Below are 21,228 nucleotides of genomic sequence, written 5' to 3' on the forward strand. Positions count from 1 at the left end.
CTTTAAGTCAAGATTATTATTTTTATCTTATAAGGTCAAGCCCACTGACCAAAATGGCTTATTTTTCAGAAGCGACCTGGCCAACAAATGATAGCTCAACATTGTGGCTTATCATATAGAAATTAATAGCAAAAGTCTAAATGCATGTTCCTAAATGTAGAGGGGAAACCCTGAGGACTCGGAGAAAAAAACCCACGTCACCACGGGGAGAGAAACACACAAAGTCCAAATATACAGCTTGCGTTAAGGGTGGGGATCGAAGCCCTGACCTCCTGCATACCAGGCGAGGAAGATAGCATCTCGCCACCGTGCTGCTCCTTAAAGTCTGACTTGGACTCCCTCTACCTCACGTGCCTCCCTACAAAGTCTCGCTCACGCAACTGCTACCGGAGGTGCCTCCACGAGAGGGAGAGCGCTCGAGAGCCCCGAATTGAGGGTATGTTGGCCTACTCTTCCACGCTGGCAGACGTTTTGGAAGAGGGCGACCTGTAAGTAAGGCTTAATTTCTCACTGATGATGTTCTGCATCGCTGGTAAACTGATGTAGGCGGTGTGTGACGAGTAGCGAGCGGGATACTGGATGCGGTGTGCCGGTTTCAGACATTTTCACGGTCACAAACCCGGATAGACCCGCCTTAAATTAATCCTTGCCTGACAGGATTACCGAACATGAAGCAATCATTGTTGCAGCTTTAGTGGCACACGGCACCAACAGCTAAGCCTGTTTGTGTTACGATGGAGGAGGCGCAGCCCTGCAATTGCTTGCTCACAGCTACTGCTGGCGGAAGGGCCTCCATTTGTGCGTGTTTGGTCGACACTTGCATGCTGACCAGACGCGTACCCACACTCTGCCTCACGGCTGGGGGATCCTGTCCATACTGCTGGGTGAACGAGCGGCAGGGATTGAGTAACGAATTTGAGAAACTTGGCCCCATCGCTACAACTGCCACGCCGGGAGATGGAATGGAGCCGGTTACAAGTCGATCGCGCTGACACCCACGGCACCGCGGGCGGTGTTTGTGTAACACGCGGGGGGGGGGGGCTCCTCCAGTGCGTGCGAGCCGGGTACAGTGCGCGGCGGTGCTGGGCCGGGAGGAGGAGGCGGCGGCGACTCCGCCTCGCCCCCCCTCACCCCCCCCCCACGTGGCGGCGGGGCCGGCCCCGCGCGCCGCGCTGCTGGGGGGCGCGCCAGTCACGGGAGGCGGCCGAGCGCGAGCGGTGAGTGAGCTGCGCGCTGGTGATGGTGGTGATGATGATGGTGATGGTGGTGATGATGGTGGTGATGATGATGGTGGTGGTGGTGATGATGGTGGTGATGATGATGATGGTGATGATGATGGTGGTGATGCTGATGGTGATGATGATGGTGATGATGATGCTGGTGATGGTGGTGATGCTGATGGTGATGATGGTGATGATGATGGTGGTGGTGATGATGGTGGTGATGATGATGATGGTGATGATGATGGTGGTGATGCTGATGGTGATGATGATGGTGATGATGATGCTGGTGATGGTGGTGATGCTGATGGTGATGATGGTGATGATGATGGTGATGATGATGGTGGTGATGATGGTGGTGATGATGATGATGATGGTGGTGATGATGATGATGATGGTGATGATGATGGTGATGATGATGGTGATGATGATGATGATGGTGGTGATGATGATGATGGTGGTGGTGATGATGGTGATGATGATGCTGGTGATGATGATGATGCTGATGATGCTGATGCTGGTGGTGATGATGGTGATGGTGGTGGTGATGCTGATGATGCTGGTGATGATGATGATGCTGGTGATGGTGATGATGCTGGTGATGATGCTGGTGGTGATGGTGGTGATGATGGTGATGATGGTGATGGTGGTGATGATGCTGGTGATGCTGATGCTGGTGGTGATGGTGGTGCTGGTGATGGTGATGATGATGGTGATGGTGGTGCTGATGATGCTGGTGATGGTGGGTCTGTCGCGGTGTCGCGGACGGTGGCGGAGGGACATCGCTGCTGTCAGTCGCCCTTTGGTGCCAGTCGGGGTATGGGGGGAGGGAGGGGGGCTGCCATGTCGACTCCAATGATCCTCCGAGTTTGCCTCGCAACGGTGGATGGATCGGGTTGGTTGGTGATGGAGTTGGAATGGGCGCAATCTCATTGGTGTTTGCTGTAAAACGGTGTAAAAGAGGCATCCTGGCGTCAGGATAAATGTTCATCTCTAGGATTCATGGGGAGATGCCTCGGCGTGACAGTCAGCACTTGGCATCCAGAGGCCGCCGGTGAAGTTCGACCTCCCGGCGCGGCAGTTGTAGCAATGGGGCAAGTGTGTTACCCCCCTCGCCTCTCTCCATCATCCAGGAGACAGATCGGTCGACCGGCAGGTTGCGTGTGGTGGGGTGAAGTGTGGGTACGACGAGACCTGCTGCTGCAGTGGAGTCGGCGAGCTATTGCAGAGCTGCACCTTTACCTTTTAGACCCTTTACCTTTTAGACCCTTTACCTTTTAGACCCTTTACCTTTTAGACCCTTTACAAGCAGGAGAGTGCACAAATATTGGTTACAATGTTTGGGATAATCATTGTGATCGTTGTTTACATTTGACGGATAACAAAACAACTGTAGACACAGACGTGACTGAGAGTCTTACAAACTCAACACGTGGGACACCCGTGTGGTGGCGGTGGCACCATAAACACGAGGCCTTGACCATGCTCGGTCAAGTCCAAGTGGTCTGGGTGGGTGGCGCCCTGAGATGACCGCGATGTGGGGGGTGGGGGGGTGGGGGAGCTATTTCTACGTTCGGTGCCACCTCGAGCTGCCGGGACTTTGTACCTACAGATTCGTTTCGATGTAAAGCTTCTTTCGTGACTGCAGGGATTCATCTTCTTGGTTCTTTCGGTAAAGTCACGTAGAAGGGAAGTAATAAAATAATAAAAATAAAACTAAAACATATTGTTTTATTATGTTTTATTTGTATTATTTTATTACTTCCCTTCTACGTGACTTTACCGAAAGAACCAAGAAGATGAACTACAGATTCGTGTTATCTTGGGTCCCATTAAACCATAGCGGGAGCATCGCTTCCGTTTCCGACGTCTGTCCCACTGGCACCACCACTTCGTGTGCACCGTTTACGGCACGGTGATGCCGTGCTAACACGTGTGCCTCACAGGAATAAGGGTCGGGGTTCGATTCCGGACTCTGGTACCGACCTTTGTGACGTGTGTATGTCTCCCCGTGCTCTAAACAGTGTGAGTGAGCGGAGTGAGTAGATTTCCCCCCTGCCTTGAATGGGTTTCCTCCGAATTCTCTGGTTTCCTCCTGTAAGGGAACACATTCTCTGTCATTGGTGTTGGTCAAACATCCCAAAGTAGCAGGTCCCTCCTGACAACGAGTCTTCGGACTCGAGGTGGCTTTCCTAGATAAATAACTGTAAGGAGTTTTCTTTTCATCCAGCCACCCCAGATCATGAACTGATGCTGTCAGACGCTGTTGCACTTGAACGATCAGTCCAATTCCACCACGCCAGCAGCTCGTCATTCTTGCTGCCACAGTCGTCCGTGGCTCGCAGTGGTGGCCGTGGCTCGTTCGTTATCTCGTCTCCGGAGCCGAGACGAAGCGGCTGTGCCCAGACCAGAGGCTTCGTTCCTGTTGTTGTCACCGCCGAGGGTGGCTGCCGAGCACGTGACTCGCTGGCGGGTAACACAAGCACTCGTGCTGTGCTCGGTCATCGTTTGTTTTCGGTAGAATTTCCCTTTTCTCTCAGCTGTGTGTCCTGTGACTGTTTGAGGTGAATGAACCCGAGTACACGATCCCGAGGTTTCGCGTCGCCGACGTGACATTCAAGCCGTCGTGTTGGCGATCCGCTCGCATCTTGGCTTCCGTTCACCGCCTTCCTTTGTTGTCGCCGTGACCCTTTTGGCCGTGAGTGGCTCATTCGGTTCCACGTTGCACACTGAAGCCGTGCTGTGGGATTATTCCCATTCGTCCTCGGTGTCATCAGCCTTGTCTGGGTTGAATTCGAGTTTCACATTCGGGTTGTTCAGCTGACTTCCACCGACATCCATTTGAGCTTAAATCCTTCTTTGAAACCGAAGCCTCCTGAGACTCTGGCTCGGGTTGCGCTCGGGGCGAATGAAGCATTCGTCCCACGCCGTCCGTTGATGTGGATCTGGGTTACTCGGCGATTCCGCCTCCTCGTATCCCATCGGCCACACGGCCATCTGACCGTCAACATTTGCAGCTTTTGTTTAATACCAGCACACTTTGAACAGGTTTCCACATACAGTGTCTCTTCAGCAGTCAGGCTCGCTCAAACCAATGCTGGCATTCGGAAATGATGTTCTCTCAGAAGCCGTGCTTACTTGCAATCAATCCCGCTGGTAAATCCCATTCAGTGTGCGCGGCGCGACAAGAATTGACGTTAAACGTGTCTGCCCGTGGCCTCGTCTGTGGCGTTACATTGCTGCCCCCTGCTGCGCCTATTTGATTAAATGATTACATTTCCTTAAACGAAGAGGGAAGTTCATGGTTGAAGCACCTATCTACATGCGGAATTGGGATTTTCTTACGAGTCGCAGTCATTCTTTTAGAGTCGCGGGTTTCTTTGGCTTGAGTCCAGTGCCCCGCCTCACATGTTATAGACCCCGCCTCACATGTTATAGACCCCGCCTCACATGTTATAGACCCCGCCCCACATGTTATAGACCCCGCCCCACATGTTATAGACCCCGCCTCACGTGTTATAGACCCCGCCTCACGTGTTATAGACCCCGCCTCACGTGTTATAGACCCCGCCTCACATGTTATAGACCCCACCTCACATGTTATAGACCCCGCCTCACATGTTATAGACCCCGCCTCACATGTTATAGACCCCGCCTCACGTGTTATAGACCCCGCCTCACGTGTTACAGACCCCGCCTCACGTGTTATAGACCCCGCCCCACATGTTATAGACCCCGCCTCACGTGTTATAGACCCCGCCTCACATGTTATAGACCCCGCCTCACATGTTATAGACCCCGCCTCACATGTTATAGACCCCGCCTCACATGTTATAGACCCCGCCTCACGTGTTATAGACCCCGCCTCACGTGTTACAGACCCCGCCTCACGTGTTATAGACCCCGCCTCACATGTTATAGACCCCGCCTCACATGTTATAGACCCCGCCTCACATGTTATAGACCCCGCCTCACGTGTTATAGACCCCGCCTCACGTGTTATAGACCCCGCCTCACGTGTTATAGACCCCGCCTCACGTGTTATAGACCCCGCCTCACGTGTTATAGACCCCGCCTCACATGTTATAGACCCCACCTCACATGTTATAGACCCCACCTCACATGTTATAGACCCCGCCTCACATGTTATAGACCCCACCTCACATGTTATAGACCCCGCCCCACATGTTATAGACCCCGCCTCACGTGTTATAGACCCCGCCTCACGTGTTATAGACCCCGCCTCACATGTTATAGACCCCACCTCACATGTTATAGACCCCGCCTCACATGTTATAGACCCCGCCTCACGTGTTATAGACCCCGCCTCACATGTTATAGACCCCGCCTCACATGTTATAGACCCCGCCCCACATGTTATAGACCCCGCCTCACATGTTATAGACCCCGCCTCACGTGTTATAGACCCCGCCTCACATGTTATAGACCCCGCCTCACATGTTATAGACCCCGCCTCACATGTTATAGACCCCACCTCACATGTTATAGACCCCACCTCACATGTTATAGACCCCGCCTCACGTGTTATAGACCCCGCCTCACGTGTTATAGACCCCGCCTCACATGTTATAGACCCCGCCTCACGTGTTATAGACCCCGCCTCACGTGTTATAGACCCCGCCTCACGTGTTATAGACCCCGCCTCACATGTTATAGACCCCGCCTCACGTGTTATAGACCCCGCCTCACGTGTTATAGACCCCGCCTCACGTGTTATAGACCCCGCCTCACGTGTTATAGACCCCGCCTCACGTGTTATAGACCCCGCCTCACGTGTTATAGACCCCGCCTCACATGTTATAGACCCCGCCCCACATGTTATAGACCCCGCCTCACATGTTATAGACCCCGCCTCACGTGTTATAGACCCCGCCTCACGTGTTATAGACCCCGCCTCACGTGTTATAGACCCCGCCTCACATGTTATAGACCCCGCCTCACATGTTATAGACCCCGCCTCACATGTTATAGACCCCGCCTCACGTGTTATAGACCCCGCCTCACGTGTTATAGACCCCGCCTCACATGTTATAGACCCCGCCTCACATGTTATAGACCCCGCCTCACATGTTATAGACCCCGCCTCACATGTTATAGACCCCGCCCCACATGTTATAGACCCCGCCCCACATGTTATAGACCCCGCCTCACGTGTTATAGACCCCGCCTCACATGTTATAGACCCCGCCTCACATGTTATAGACCCCGCCTCACATGTTATAGACCCCGCCTCACGTGTTATAGACCCCGCCTCACGTGTTATAGACCCCGCCTCACATGTTATAGACCCCGCCTCACATGTTATAGACCCCGCCTCACATGTTATAGACCCCGCCTCACATGTTATAGACCCCGCCCCACATGTTATAGACCCCGCCTCACATGTTATAGACCCCGCCTCACGTGTTATAGACCCCGCCTCACATGTTATAGACCCCGCCTCACATGTTATAGACCCCGCCTCACGTGTTATAGACCCCGCCTCACATGTTATAGACCCCGCCCCACGTGTTATAGACCCCGCCTCACATGTTATAGACCCCGCCTCACGTGTTATAGACCCCGCCTCACGTGTTATAGACCCCGCCTCACATGTTATAGACCCCGCCTCACGTGTTATAGACCCCGCCTCACATGTTATAGACCCCGCCTCACGTGTTATAGACCCCGCCTCACGTGTTATAGACCCCGCCTCACATGTTATAGACCCCGCCTCACGTGTTATAGACCCCGCCTCACATGTTATAGACCCCGCCTCACGTGTTATAGACCCCGCCTCACATGTTATAGACCCCGCCTCACATGTTATAGACCCCGCCTCATGCATCTTGTGGCCCCGCCCTCTCGTGCTCAGGCCACTCCCTTTTCCCTTCAGGTTCCACCCCTTCCTCCAGACACGGGGTGTGCGGCTCCTTTCCCCGTGAGACTCGGGCAGCTCTGGGCGCCAGGGGGGGGGGGGCTGTCGACCCCGAAGGGTTCCAGATCGATGAGACCGCGACTGAAACACCTTTGGGACAAACCCAAGGGACAGAGAGGGAACCCCAAGAAGGTCAGGCACAGGAACTGTGACGCGGCAGGCAAGAGGGCGGGGCCACTTTGGATAAAAGGGGGAGGAGGGGTGACGAAATGTGTTTCTGTGGCAGCAATCGTCAATCGGCTAATTTCCGTCACCGCTTAGTGAAGACCCCTCACGTAAATGAACAAGAGCGATAATGGCCTTGGACAGTTGTTAATGGGTTCCCGCTGTTCTCATAGAAAGGCTGTCAGCAGACACAACAACTTCCTGAACCGACCCTTACATGAGACTTGAACCATCGGCAGCAGCTACCGGTGAGACACTGCAGTAATCGGGGCCGGGTGAATTATTTTCAGGTGAACAACAATAAACATGATCATTGCACGGCCGCAAACACACAATGTTGAGACGCCGTGAGTGTCACGGGTGAGGATGCACGAGACGTGGCAGGGTAGTGGTGACCGTCTTCCAACAGAGATATCGCACGAGGTGTTGAACTCGCCTTCGTGTCAGCGCGCCTCCACCTCTGGCTACCACTCACGCGGTTGGTGTAACGACGTGGAACGACGTGGAACGACGACCTTCCAGGGACGCTCAAACGTGCCGCCGGTCTCAAATCTTGTAGATCTCTAAAGGGATCTCACTCGCACGACGTCTGCGACTCTCACGGCGAGAGTGCACTTTGGGTGAACCGGCGTCACGATCAATGCAATTATTTGCGTATTGATTTTGCGTGTGACTGGCTGCAATGTTCGTTGTATAAATGCAGCCTGTGTTGGATATCTCAGAAGGCCCTGGTACTTGCTTCACGCATTGTGAACTCCTTGACCTCTGGATGGTGGCCAAAAGGCACCGATTAGGAGTTTGCCGTCGCTGGCACCTGTCGGGTTGTGCGCACAGAGCCGCCGGCGGCGGCAGCAGCAGCAGCAGCAGCGGCGGCAGCAGCAGCAGCAGAGATAAACGGTCCGGGGTCTTCTCTGTTGCACGGACCTCTGCTGCTCGGCACGAGTCCCGGTGCCATCGTTCGCAACGCACTGCGCCTTTATCGCCGAACAACTTGACGTTGTCATCGCTGCGCTGACTGCTTACGGTCGTGCATGCAGCGTGGGCTGCAGAGTGCATCAGTGCTGACCCCGTTTGGGCTATAAACAGCACAGTCAAAAATAAACACCGCAGTTCAACACGCGGCGAACGCAGCGTTTGCAACAAAGTGATTTCCTGCTCAAATGAACATTGGTACGGTGCTAATTACTGTCCCAAGCCAGTGGTAGAAGATCCACGTTCCTGTGACGGGGGCAAGTTTATCCACAGCACAACCACTTGACTTCCCGACAAAGCGGTACTCATTCAATTGACTGTGGAAGCGTGATGGACCGAGTGAAACCCCAACCGGGATTCGAACTCTCAACATTCTGCTTGCGAGCTGCTTGCTCTAACGCTGAGCCACCATTGTCAGTTCACGTAAACGCACAGCGCTGCATGCACAAGTGATGGAGAGAGGAGATTTGGGTTTTTCTGGAGTGATGAAGGGGGGGGGGGGTTTCTGCTGGCAGCGCAGTAAGCGGCCCAGTGGAGCCGTGCAGCAAGTGGGCCACGTGCGCCGCTTCGCTCCAAATCTGCACGCATCTCCCCGCGGAGCACGCCCTCTCACCGTTTCGCCATGGTGCTGGCCCAGATGATTTTCCATCACCGCGTTCCACCGCCTCGCGCACGCCTCGCTCGCATTCCAGCTCCAATCCAGATGAGTCGGTGCGGCCGCCGTGGGCGTGTAAAGGAGTGCGTCGCACACTGGCCGAATCTTGAGGAAGATATTTATTCCACGCACCGCACGTAGGGAGCTGCAGGCTAAGGCCTCGAGTTCCCGTCAGCCTTGCCTTCAATGCCCTCAGCCCCTGATGCCCAGAAAGTTCCCTCGGCCGTTCAACTGATTCTAAAGATCCCACCCTTTCTCTCTCACATCTGTTGGCCAATGACAGGACAGCTCGCCGATCAGGCAATCGTTCCTGGTTCACCGCTTTGCTCAACTAATCAGATTAAATCTGGCTCATTGCTGAGCCAATGGGAGGGCTCCCCGCGCCGTTTGAACAGCGACTTGAATACATTCTGAGAGGATCGCCCTCCGATGTCGTCTCGATGTGTACGAGGGTGGCCGCGAGGGCCTTTGCTTCTGACTAGCGTTGCTTAATCAGTAACCACATTTAAAAACTGGTCAAAACCGTGAATAAGTACGGTAGACCAAATACCCTCTAAAGTTCCCTTTATTCAAGGTCCTTCCACCATCCGTAGCATGAACAAGCGAGTAGCTGCAAAGTGGATTATAACTGAGGCATTGCGGCATTTATACTGCTATGCCGTTTGTATATTAATACTGCTGTGCCGTTTGTATATTCACACGATAACAGAGCGACCGGGCCCTGCCCTGGGGGGCCATGGTCACGGTGCTCAGGGGAAGCCACCATGTGTGTGAGAGAGCGGTGAGGACTCGGAGGGAGCGTTTAGGTGGTGTGGAGTCACACGTGTAGTCCAATAATAATTGCATTCTTATTGCGCCTCATACCAGATTGAAATGTCTCGGAGCGCTGGTTTTGTTTTAGTCAAGGAGACCCCCTGATGGTTGCTTGCCCTGTGAGGCAACAATGGGACTCAGTGCTGGCCTGCAAGTGGGCATTAGACGAACAGTGGGGGGGCGATGATTGCTGCCGTGTGTCAACCCAATTGAGCAGTGAGTACTGCTTGGGTAGTTGGACAAAGCTGCCTGCCTCATTTCTCAAAACGCCGTCTCGACTGCTCCCACGTGGAAAAATAAAATAAAACACCGATCGGTGCTCATTAACGTGACATTCCGTGCACAGAACGTGAAGATTCCCACCCGGGTGCGATCCCCACGGTCACCTCGACATGGCTGAGAAGCTTCACTGCTGATCGGATTCAGCGGCAGTGGCAACACGGAGGGAGAGAGCCACAAGCAGGCAGGTGCGACAGCTGCTGCCTCTGAGATCTGGGTCTCGTTGTGTCCCTGCGGTCGGGACGCGGCGCCAGGAGGGTCGCGGGGTCAACGAGCCTCCTCTTTAGTGGTGACAAGGTACGCATTCCCGACACGGTCGCTAATCCACTCGGAGATGGAAAGTCGCGTTGCCTCGCACCGTGTAAACACGCGTGGCCGCAAACACACGTGGCCGGCCACGCTGGCGATGCCTCGACACGGGGAGCAGACCGCGGACGGTTACGGAACACAGCGGGGCACATTAAGTGCAGCAACCTTCAAGCAGGTCTGACTGCTCGCGAGACACTGAATTCCAAAACTGGCCCACGGATTTGCTCGTCTTGGAACTAACATGCACTGCCAGATAGCGGTGTGGCTGATGGAATGTGTAAAACAAAACGTTTGTTCATGTGCAGAGGCAGATCTGGGAAGGATGAGTATTGCCTGCTTATCTGTTTTTCTACTTCGTGGCGTGAGTAGAGGTGGGCATGCACGTGTGATGGCACGTGTGTGTGTGTGTGCCATCGATCTAAGCGGTGTTGGTCGTGATGGCATTGGTGATGGTGTTGGTGTTAGTTGTGTGGTCATGCTTTCGGTAGTTGTGAAGGCACTGGTAGTTGGTGGCTGTGGTGGTCTACTCTCGGTCAACTCCGCCTCACATGAGTACCTGATGCAATGTCTAAAGGTCGCCACTTAGGGAGACGATAGCGACCCGGCGTGGTGCTGGCCGCCCACTACATCGTGTGCCGTGCCGGGCTTTATAGGTGCTCGCTAGCAGCACTTGTCTCAACAGTCTGTTAAGGCTATATGGGGGATCTTTGTCTTGGTAGTTTTGACAGTTGTTGAGGTACTGATGGTGGTGGGAATAGTGGTGGTGGGTCATTTGACCATGTGATAGAGTTGATGGTGAGGGTCGAAGACTGATGGTGAGCGTGTGGTCGAGGTGGTAGTGGTGAGGTTATTAGATTGGTGGTGGTGGTGGTGGGTTCCATGTCCTCCATCGTGAGCCTCACGGAGCCTTCACACTGCAGCTGATATTTGTGATGTTTGTGATGTTTGTGATGTTTGTGATGTTTGATGTTTGTGATATTTGTGGCTCGTGAACAGATTTCACTTTTCAACCAGTCGGGTGTTTAAATTTTTTTTTTTTAAAGGAACAAAAATATCTTTTCTATTAACTTCACAGCGTCTCGGGTCATCTCAGCTTGCGCATAGCTAATTGGAATGCTATTTCGGCGATGGTGAGTTTGCACTACAGAGGCTTTAAATACTTGTTCAATTAAACTACTGTCTTCACAGCAGTAATTGCCGTTGCGTTGAATGTGTTAAGTAACGTGTTTAGCCGTGCAGGTTCCGTTCAGTGCTCGTCCGTGCTGTATCGGAGCGGTGTGACCACAGAGCACAGCAGTGACGCTGGTGAAACACCGAGGGGGTTCAGATGGAATACTAATCGAGCAGCGGGCGAGATTGCTTAAGTGTGCATTGAACGCGACGTATCCCAGACAGTGGGCCCTCGGTTACATACCACTGAAGACCGTCACAAAGCCCTGGCCTCCCCTATCACGGAGCCCCAGGGCCCTACCCACACTCCCTGCCACGATCGCTGTTGTTCGTGCGTTTCCAGAACATGCGTTTGACTGATGCGCGTGGACGACCGGGTTTTCCGTGTTAAACTCCGAGAAGTTTCTCAAACGGAGCTCAGGGCCGGAGGTTGCGTCAGACGGGCCGTGTGCCGCCGGAGTTGGCCGTGGTATTTTTATCGGAGCCGCATGGCCAGGGCTCAGATTACCCCCCCGACCGAGTTCCCAGAACCCGAGAGCGGCGGCCCCTCCCGTCGAGCGGCAGCGGCGCGGTCGCAGCCCGCCGCTCGGAGGAACACCGCCCCCTGGGGAGACGCGGGCGGCACTCCGCTCGGTCCGTTTGACTCGTCCCGTTTTGTGGGAATTCTGGACCCCGCGTGGTGCGGAGCGCGGTGCCGCGATGCGGGCGCCCGGTGGCGTGAGAGCCGTTCAGGAGCGCGTGCGCGGTTTGTCGCCGGTGCAGACGAGCGACGATGGGAGGAGGCCTCGCCTGCCACCGTCCGCTGCCATCGCTGGACCTCCGGGAGCCGCGCCACCGAGGAGCCGAGCGCAAGCTCAGCGCCGTCTGCAACTTCCACGACGCTCCGCCGGGTGCCCCCTCGCTCAGCGAACGAGTCAACGTGAACCTGGCTTCCGAGGAGGAGCTCATGACCCTCCCAGGGGTGAGGCGGCCCCGGCACAAACCACGCGTTCCCTCCTTCATTGTCAAGTACAAGTTTTCATCATTGTCATCATCATCTTGTTGCGTTTATATTCAATGACCCAGCAACTCTAAACGCCTCACATTGCATCTCAACTCAAACTTCCGAAGGCCACCGCCAGTGGCAGCTGCTCCCTTGCAGCAAGTCACTCAGCACTGGCCTGCAAGAGGGCTTCAGTCTGCCACTAGGGGGCGACGGTTACTGCTGTGGACAATCCCAATGGAGTAATTTGCAGGGAATTTTTGAGTTGGACGCAATTGCCTATCCGTTTGACGTCGAAGGATCTTTAACGTCCACTCCAAAGCAGACAACGCATAATAATTATGGTTAATGCCACCGCAGTATTAACCAGGACGCTTTGCGAGATTCCAACCCTGAACCTCTGCAACAAGCGGCGAGTGCGCCACTGCCAGACCGCGTCACGGCCGCACTCTTGCGAGCTCGCCGAGTGAAACAAACCAAATGAACTCGGCGCAACCATACGCCCATCCGTGCTGTGTGACGGTTCGGCAAAGCGCGGAGCGCGGAGCCGAGATCGAGTCGGAGTCGATGAGCGCTGTGCTCTGTGTGTGTGCCGCTGCCGCCGGTGCCATGCCCAGGTGACCCGGGCGGTGGCGCACAGCCTGGTGGAGTACCGCAGGGAGATCGCCGGCTTCCGCAAGGTCGAGGACGTGGCGCTCGTGCCAGGGGTGGGCGCTGCCAAGCTTGAGGCCATGCGCATGGAGATCTGCGTGGGCAGCCCTGGCGCACTGTCCAGCGCACGCCTGGTGCGCGCCCGCACCGCACTCCGTGTTCGTGTGCGTGGGTGCGTGTGTGTGCTTGTGTGTATGTGCGCGTGTGGGTTTCAATGTAAGGGGACACGTGGTGCTGTCCGATCACCCCATCATGCTCGCGAATAGCACTTGCCCAACAGTCTGTTCAGGTTATACGGGGAATCTTTGAGCGGAATGTTTGAACAAGTGGCGTTGCTGCGCGGTTCCAAAACCGGGCGACGTCTGCAATGTCTTACGAAGCTGCGACTCCTTCCAGGTCAGCCGAGACTCCCGACCGGATCTCCTGGCGACCACGCGCATCAACATCAACTCGGCGACGCCGGCGCAGCTGGCGAGCGTCCGCGGCGTGAGCGAGAAGCTGGCGGAGCGCGTCGCGCGCCACCGGGCCGAGCACGGCCCCTTCCGCACCGTCGACGATCTAGTGCGCGTGCGGGGCATCAGCGCTTCGCTCATCGAGCGGATCCGCGCGCAGGTCTACGCCGGCCTTTCCTCCCGCCCGCCCTCCTTCTGCGCCGGCGTCGGCTTCGCGCGCAAAGGGGGCGGCAGCTGCGGCAGCGGCCTGGGCGGGAGCGGGCCGATCCCCAGCCCGACGTCGCGCAGCCTGCGCAGCCTCGCCGGCGCGGAGCGTCCGGCGTCGCTGAGCTGCCAGCCCAACTGGAGCGAGGGGATGCTCCCGGCGGCCTCGGCCCGCGCGGGCGAGCACGCCGGCCCGGGACGCGAGCGGCGGCGGCGGCGTCAGGGGAGCTGGGCGGGGAACGGGCCCTCGGGGCTCGCGGGCGGCTCGGCGCCGCCCTCCCCCGAGAGCGAGGAGAGCGAGGAGGGAAGCGCCGACGACCGATGCCCCGTGGCCGAGTCGGGCTCCTCGCGCCACGCGGCCTCGCGGGGCGTGGCGTCGGGCGGCCCCGCGTCGTCCTCCCCTCTCCGTCCGGCCGTGCGTCCGTTCTCCGGCCTGCACCGCGGCCGGCCCGTGGTGCGGCTCGGCAGCTGGAACCTGCAGCGGTGCTCTCGCGAGAAGTCCTCAAACGCTGGCGTGCGCGAGGTCGTGTGCATGACGCTGCTGGAGAGCGGGTGAGCTCGCGCTGCGCCATCCACCGTGTCTGCGTGCGTGCGTGTCGCGACTCAGAGTGTCGCTCGGAACGAAGAGCAGATATCACACCGGAATCGCTCACATCCATTATCGCTAAAAGCGGTCATGAGAACAGCGGTGGAGGTGAGCCGGTCTGTGACGGTATGCCGTGCCGGCTCTTCTCAGAACGATTCCTATATCCGGACTGTGATGTTTCCACAGCGGGGAAATGGCAGTGTGTGTGTGAGTGGGTGTCTGTGTGTGTGTGAACATAGGCTGGAGAGTCAAGAGGTTTCATTCTGGAACTTCTACTTTTTAATTTTTACCCCTGGTCATGGGTAAACGGGAGTTGAAATGATTAGATATCTGTCCCGAATTCCAGTGCTTTACATATTTACAGTCGCTTTGATAGCGAATCGTTATGTAAACATGTTTTGTGCAGACCCCAGCGCATTATCTTTATGCTGCCCTGTGGCCCTAGAAAAAATTCCGCAGAGCTAGAAAATGATTCTGCAAAAGCGGCAGCACCAGATCTTTATCTGGTGGGTTACAAAAGTGCCTCCGATGCTTCAAAGCTGCTCAGATGTGAGTAACAGTGAGCGCAAAGATTGCAATCGTCAGCTCCGTGAGTGAAGAATTTAAGCAACAAGATAACTAAGCCGACACTGCGCCTGCTTCACATGTTGCATAGCTGAACGGTGGCGTGGTGACACTGACCCTGGGTCCTGGCTGCCGCCGCTATACCCTGCTGCAGGGTGTCGTTGCTGGCCGTGCAGGAGCTAATGGACACGGAGGCGCTGAAAAAGGTGGGGCCGTCGCTCCGTACCCGCCGTCGGGAACGTGCGCAGTGCGGGTCCGGAGCTGCGGTGGCTCACGACGAAGGACCGCACCGCTGTCCCAGTCCCTTCTCTGGATAACCACATTTAAAAAGACGAAATGCGTTGCAAAGTGGCGGTCAAAATCGCGTTTTTCTAAGTTACCGGTGACCGCATGAATAAAAGTAAAATAACATTAAAACAGTTACCGCTTTGCCGCAATAAACGTAACGGTTCTCCCTCTGGAGTGGAGGCCCTTCCTGCCAGCAGTGGCACAAGGAGGCAGTCGACTTGTGAGCAGGCCGGGGAGTGCTAAAGAACCAGATTCAGCTGTCAGGGTTGAAGTTTATTCTGGGTGCCAGCCTGGGGCCAAGGTTGTTACCTTTTAACTGAGAAATGCAAATGACCCACGCCGTGATTAAGGCTGCCGTGTAGTTTGTTGTGATCCAATTGCTGCGTTCATGATGAATTTCCCACTGGTAAATGATTCCTGGTTCCTGACTTTTGGAACCGGTCAGATATTATGAACACGGTTCCTGGTTACCGGTTACCGTTTCACAGTTTTAATCAACAACTCATTTCACTGAACTGCATCTCTTGTCTACAGATCTATAAATGCTGTGCACTAAGCCACCGTTTCATTTTAAACTTGCCGCAGCCCTGGCTCAACAACCACAACATTCACGATCACAGGGAACTGAGCGTTCATTAATCGGGCCTGGAGGGCCTCCGTGGCAGAGCGAGTGGGGCGCAACCGGACGCTCGCGAGTTCACATCCTGGTCGGGGGTTCACTTGGACCACCATCCCTCTGGGTCGATACAATCCACACCGCCGTGTGGAGACTTCAACAGTGGTCGTTCAATGGATGGACTCTGCCCCGCCATAATCACGGGGAATTTTCCATCACCGACTCGGGGCTGTAAATGGGAGCTGATCACCGCCTGAACGCTCACCTGAGCCGGAAGCTGCGTTCGTTTCGATGCTCCACGTGGCGGCTTCACGCGACGGAGGAGCCTGTGGTGTCCCAGCGCTCATGGCCACGTGCGTCTGTGTCGCAGCTCTGCCTGGAGCTGAACGAGCCGACGGTGCCGCTCGTGCAGAGCTGGGCGGGGCAGCACGGGGACTGGGAGTGCGTGACCTCCGCAGAGCGGCAGGCGGACGGCGGCAGAGTGAGCGGCGTCCACCACTCGCATACGCACCCACACAAAAATCCCCCGTGTAGCCTTTAACAGACTGTTCGGGCAAGTGCTGTTAGCATGGCCCTACGACGGCCGGTACGGCATAGGAGGGGTTGGCACTAGCCGTGTGCAAACACTAACCGCGATAATATAGGTTTTTGGGCCTACGTGTTAAATTGACTAACCACGATACTGCCACTCTCCAACAACAACAACCGCCATTCGCCACTAAGTGGCAGTGACATCACCATGACGCTCGTGCCAGGCTCTGTGCACGTTGAGGCCACGTGAAGTGTCCGAACGCCCGCTGGCAGGAGGTCACGGGGCAGACCCAGGTGCCACGGGTCGACTGACCGAGATGACTGGCTGATGCACCACCTGTGCCCCCTACTGTGCCACTCTCCACACACACGCACACACGCACACACACGAACGTGGCCACACTTGGGTCCACACGGTCGCTTGCACCATGCTGTAAAAGGCAACGTGCTGTCTCCCAACACGCGGCCCGTGCTAGCTCCGTCTAGCCAGACAACGGCGCTTGGATTGAATGGAGCAGCGGCAGCTTCCATCTGTGGAGGGGTTGTCGTTTAGGTGGTGTGTGAACCGGCACTACGAGAGTTGTGCCTGGTGTATGGTTGTGCTTTGTGTCGCCAATGTTGACGTCTTGGTTGTTGTGTCTGGCAGTAACTGTGGAGACCGATCGTAAGGAACTTCATGAGGTCTTGATCCAGAAGGTTTACACGTAAATGTAACGTTGCGTAAGCAGGCGACGCGAGAGGAAGGGATGTCGTGCGAGTGGAGGAGGCGGAGGAGTCGTGTTAACGACGCCGTGGTTCTGGGCGCACAGGAGATCCTGGGCTTCCTGTGGAACCGGGCGGCTGGCGTGGAGCTGCTGCCCCTTCCTGCACCCCGCGACTGCGCCGGCATCATCCCCAGCAACGGCACCGGCGCCAGCTCTCGCGCGCCGCTGCTCGTCCGACAATTCAAGGTGCGGCCACCCGTAGCGCCCGGGGCCTCCATCGCCGCCGCCCGAGACGACACGCGCGGCCGTAGAGACGCATCTCTCGGATCCGGGCCGTGTGACCGCGCGCGTCTCCCTGTGCAGGTCGGGGCCTTTGCGTTCACGGCGGTGAACGTTCACGCGCGGCCCGCGGCGGACGAGGGCACCGCCGTGCGGCTGCCCCCCCTCGGCCCCGCCCTGCCGCCCCCGGAGAGCGACGACGTCAAAGGTGCCCGGCAGCACTCGCGGGCGAAGCGCCGTCACGCGTGTTGTCCTTATAGAACGCACTTTCTGAGCGTAAGCCCTGAACGGAACTCTCAAAGTCGCAATACGCAAGGGTGTAAGACGACTCTTGGATAGAGCAAAGTTTTTGTTGTAGGAGCTTGGGGAGAAGAGACGATGGGAGGAGGGAATTCCAGAGTGGAGCATTGTGAGGGAAGAAGCAGAACAATAAGTGAGGTGACCTGCAGTGTGGTGAGTGGGTGGGTGGGTGAATGAGTGGGTGAGTGAGGGGAAAATGAGTGGGTGATTGGGTGAGTGGGTGAGTGAAGAGGATATGAGTGGGCGAGTGGGTGAATGAGAGAGTGTGTGATTTGGACCTGCAGTGCAGTGGTTGTATGTATGTTGAACTTCTCTCGCACCGTACGTAGCCAACCATGCTAATCGGCAGTGTGAATGGGACCGTGTGGTAGAGCTCAACATGGGTGAAGAGGCATCATGGGTGAAGTTCATTGAACAGTAACAATGCTCGTAGCGACAGAAGAGGGACAAGCGGGCAACTGACTGCCGGTGAGCGATTGAGTGGAGTGAATCTTTGAGTGCCGGATCACCAATGACTCTGAACCCTGTTAGGTGCAGCGAGGCAGGAACTGGGCACTGCACTCCAGATTTGACAGCAGGGGAAGTCCAACCTCGGCCGGTATTATGCTGCGTGTAGCAGCAGCAGGGATAATAATTGTTCAGAGTCAAAGGCGAAGGCTTTGGTGCAGAAAAGCAAACGAGGCTTTCTCAATGCCTCTTTGTCGAGAGGAGTTACGCAGCCGTTCCATGATGGCTCACAAGAAGTTGTTGTGCCGAGCAGATTAGTGGAGTTACCGTGGGGATAAGAAGACCGCCGGTAGACGTGACGGGAGGAAGCGTGGAGTTGCCGGCCGCGTGCGCTCCGACCACCCACCGGGTTTGCGCGTCGCAGGCGGATGGTCCGTGCTGGTGCTCGGGGGGTTGGGGGCGCAAGCCGCCTCGGCGCTCGGGGGGCTGCAGAGCGCGCTGCCCCCGGAGGCATTCACGGACATCGGCAAGGAGAAGCCCGGAGGCAGCCGCGCCGCGGACGGCGTGTGGGTCAGCTCGTCTGCCAAGGAGCGGCACACAGGTGGAGAGAGAGAGAGCGCGCGCGCCATCCCGACGACGCGTGACCTCGACTCGATCGCGGTGTTCGATTGGCTGCCACAGCAGAAGCTCGGTGTTTTGTTCTGTGCCATCACCTCGAACACCCAACAATTATTATCCCCTGGTGCTACACGCGGCACAACACTAGCCGAGGTTGGACTCCTACCGCTTTCAAATCTGGGATGCGGCGCTCGGTTCCCCCCTCGATGCACCCGGCAGGGTTCGGAGCGCGTGCGACGCTGTTCCCCGCAGGAGGGAGCGCGGTGGTGCGTGCGGGGCTGAGCAGCGCGTGGATCCCCGACGGCTGGGCCTGGGGGGGCTTCGTCTCCGACCACTGCCCCGTCTGGGCCGAGTTCTTCACCGACTTTCCCCGCGGCAAGGCGGAGGACGTCAGGAGCAGCGCCTGAGCGCCCCCTGCCGCCCCTCGTCGCCTCGCCTCGCCGACACCCGGAGATGACGGGGAGCGTGCGGCGCGTTCACAATAAAGACTGAACGCTGCCGTGCGGCGCGAGCCGCTCGCTTTGGCAGCGCCTGCATCGGAGGCCCCCGACTTCCCACCACTCGGCCGTCGTCCCTTTGCTGCAGAGCCAGTAACCATCATGGTGCCTTTTCAATGTAACTTTAGATTCGTGTTGATTTGACTCATGGGCCTGAGACGAGGCTTTCCTGAGCTGTGAGTGTTTCCATTGCTGCTGCTGCCGCTGCTTGTGACTGACATTTGCTTTACGACCGCACGTGGCCCCATGGGACCATCTCCAGCCCATGGGGTGACCAGGGTGGACGTGGCGTGACGAGGCTCAATGTTTGATGACCAAGGTGAATGTTGGATGTATGCGGGGTGTCTGGGTGGATATTGGGTGGAGAGTAACCAAGGTGGATGGTGACTGTGGTGGATGTGAAGTGACTGTGGTGGATGTGTGGTGGATGTGGGTGGCTGTGGTGAATGTGGGTGACTGTGGTGGATGTGGGTGACTGTGGTGGATGTGGGTGACTGTGGTGGATGTGGGGTGGATGTGGGTGACTGTGGTGGATATGGGTGACTGTGGTGGATGTCGGTGACTGTTGTGGATGTGGGGTGGATGTGGGTGACTGTGGTGGATGTGGGTGACTGTGGTGGATGTGAAGTGACTGTGGTGGATGTGGGTGACTGTGGTGGATGTCGGTGACTGTGGTGGATGTGGGGTGGATGTGGGTGACTGTGGTGGATGTGGGTGACTGTGGTGGATGTGGGTGACTGTGGTGGATGTGGGGTGGATGTGGGTGACTGTGGTAGATGTGGGTGACTGTGGTGGATGTGGGGTGGATGTGGGTGACTGTGGTAGATGTGGGTGACTGTGGTGGATGTGGGTGACTGTGGTGGATGTGGGTGACTGTGGTGGATGTGGTGGATGTGGGGTGACTGTGGTGGATGTGGGTGACTGTGGTGGATGTTGGTGACTGTGGTGGATGTGGGTGACTGGGGTGGATGTGCTCAGGATTCCTGTCGAGAGGATGAAGCCAGCGAGCCTGTCAAGTGAATATAGTTTGTGTCGCGAATGTTTAATGTCATCGCCTTAATGATGTGAACGACAAATTCTTAGAAAAGCAGTGTAGATGACAATTATTTATGTGTGTACACTCATATGAAGGATGCACTTACACTTGATTTGAGATTGTGCAAAGTAAAAAAGTATTTGATATACCGTGTATAGAAGCTAAATGCCATGATATGCAGTATGCACGCTGTTGAAGCAGGCACGCTGATGACGTTTGGAAACCCGAAGCGAACTGACATCACGCGAACTGACGTCACGCCGTGTCTCGTTCTCTGCGCTGCCGGTGCGGCGCGTGCGGCAGCTCGAGGCGACGATTAAACATTTTGAGCTCCGCTGTGCCACCGACTCCGTGTGCAGCTCGCTCCGAGCCGTGCGGCGACGACTCCTCCCCCCAGCCCTGGGCGGCTCACGAGCGGCACGCCGGCCACGGGGCCCGTGAGCCAGCGGCACGCCGGCCACGGGGCCCAGCTCGAGAGCGAGCGGCACGCCGGCAGAAGGTTGCGAGTTCAAATCCTGGTTGGGGGATGACTCGGCACATCGTCATCCCTCTAAGGTCGATAAAACGAGTACCGCGTTGTGAGGAAATCAACAGTGGTTAGATTCGGCCCTGATATAGGAATGTCGACCTTCCACCACGAGATCAGGGTAACGGGAGGTGAGGTGTGCACCACCTGACTATGCAGACGTATTCTTGACAGCAATTGCACCCCAGCTGTTGCTGCAGGATTATTGTTCCGCATGTTTACCCAGGAAAGCCTTATTGAGTCTCAATACTCTTTTTCAGGGGGATCTTTGCACATTTTCGCAGTAGGGGATGACGATTTCTGTTTCCTAAATGAGTAATTTGCGGTGTTTATTTTTCACATTTGGAACATGACGCCGACACAATGACCAACACTTTTAATGATGTCACTGGTTCTTTAAGGTCGCGTAAGTTTAATAGACCGCGG

The 21,228-nt window shown here is 56.2% G+C and overlaps 1 protein-coding gene across 3 annotated transcripts; it reads left to right on the forward strand.

Moving 5' to 3' along the window:
- Positions 1-1,151: 1,151 nt before the first annotated feature.
- On the forward strand, positions 1,152-20,616 carry LOC144936775 (endonuclease/exonuclease/phosphatase family domain-containing protein 1-like). 3 transcript variants are annotated; one of them, XM_078863904.1, is made up of 11 exons: positions 1,152-1,217; positions 10,110-10,339; positions 12,284-12,482; positions 13,121-13,288; positions 13,551-14,362; positions 15,115-15,166; positions 16,235-16,345; positions 17,205-17,345; positions 17,463-17,586; positions 18,550-18,726; positions 18,996-20,616. In XM_078863904.1, the coding sequence occupies exons 3-11, from the start codon at positions 12,294-12,296 to the stop codon at positions 19,148-19,150; spliced, it is 1,929 nt and encodes a 642-aa protein (XP_078720030.1). In that variant the 5' UTR covers positions 1,152-1,217; positions 10,110-10,339; positions 12,284-12,293; the 3' UTR covers positions 19,151-20,616. The 3 variants fall into 3 exon arrangements, with proteins under 3 accessions (XP_078720030.1, XP_078720031.1, XP_078720032.1); XM_078863905.1 differs by having other exon boundaries at positions 1,158-1,217; positions 10,110-10,230; XM_078863906.1 differs by lacking the exon at positions 10,110-10,339 and having other exon boundaries at positions 1,160-1,217.
- The last annotated feature ends 612 nt before the right edge of the window (positions 20,617-21,228 follow it).

This window comes from Lampetra fluviatilis, chromosome 17, assembly GCF_964198595.1.
Source record: "Lampetra fluviatilis chromosome 17, kcLamFluv1.1, whole genome shotgun sequence".
Lineage (NCBI taxonomy): Eukaryota > Metazoa > Chordata > Hyperoartia > Petromyzontiformes > Petromyzontidae > Lampetra > Lampetra fluviatilis.

Coding starts and splice junctions, on each gene's coding strand:
- LOC144936775 (XM_078863904.1), top strand. CDS start 12,294: ATGGGAGGAGGCCTCGCCTGCCACCGTCCGCTGCCATCGCTGGACCTC. Junction 12,483..13,120: donor AGCTCATGACCCTCCCAGGG/GTGAGGCGGCCC, acceptor TGCCATGCCCAG/GTGACCCGGGCGGTGGCGCA. Junction 14,363..15,114: donor ATGACGCTGCTGGAGAGCGG/GTGAGCTCGCGC, acceptor ACCCTGCTGCAG/GGTGTCGTTGCTGGCCGTGC.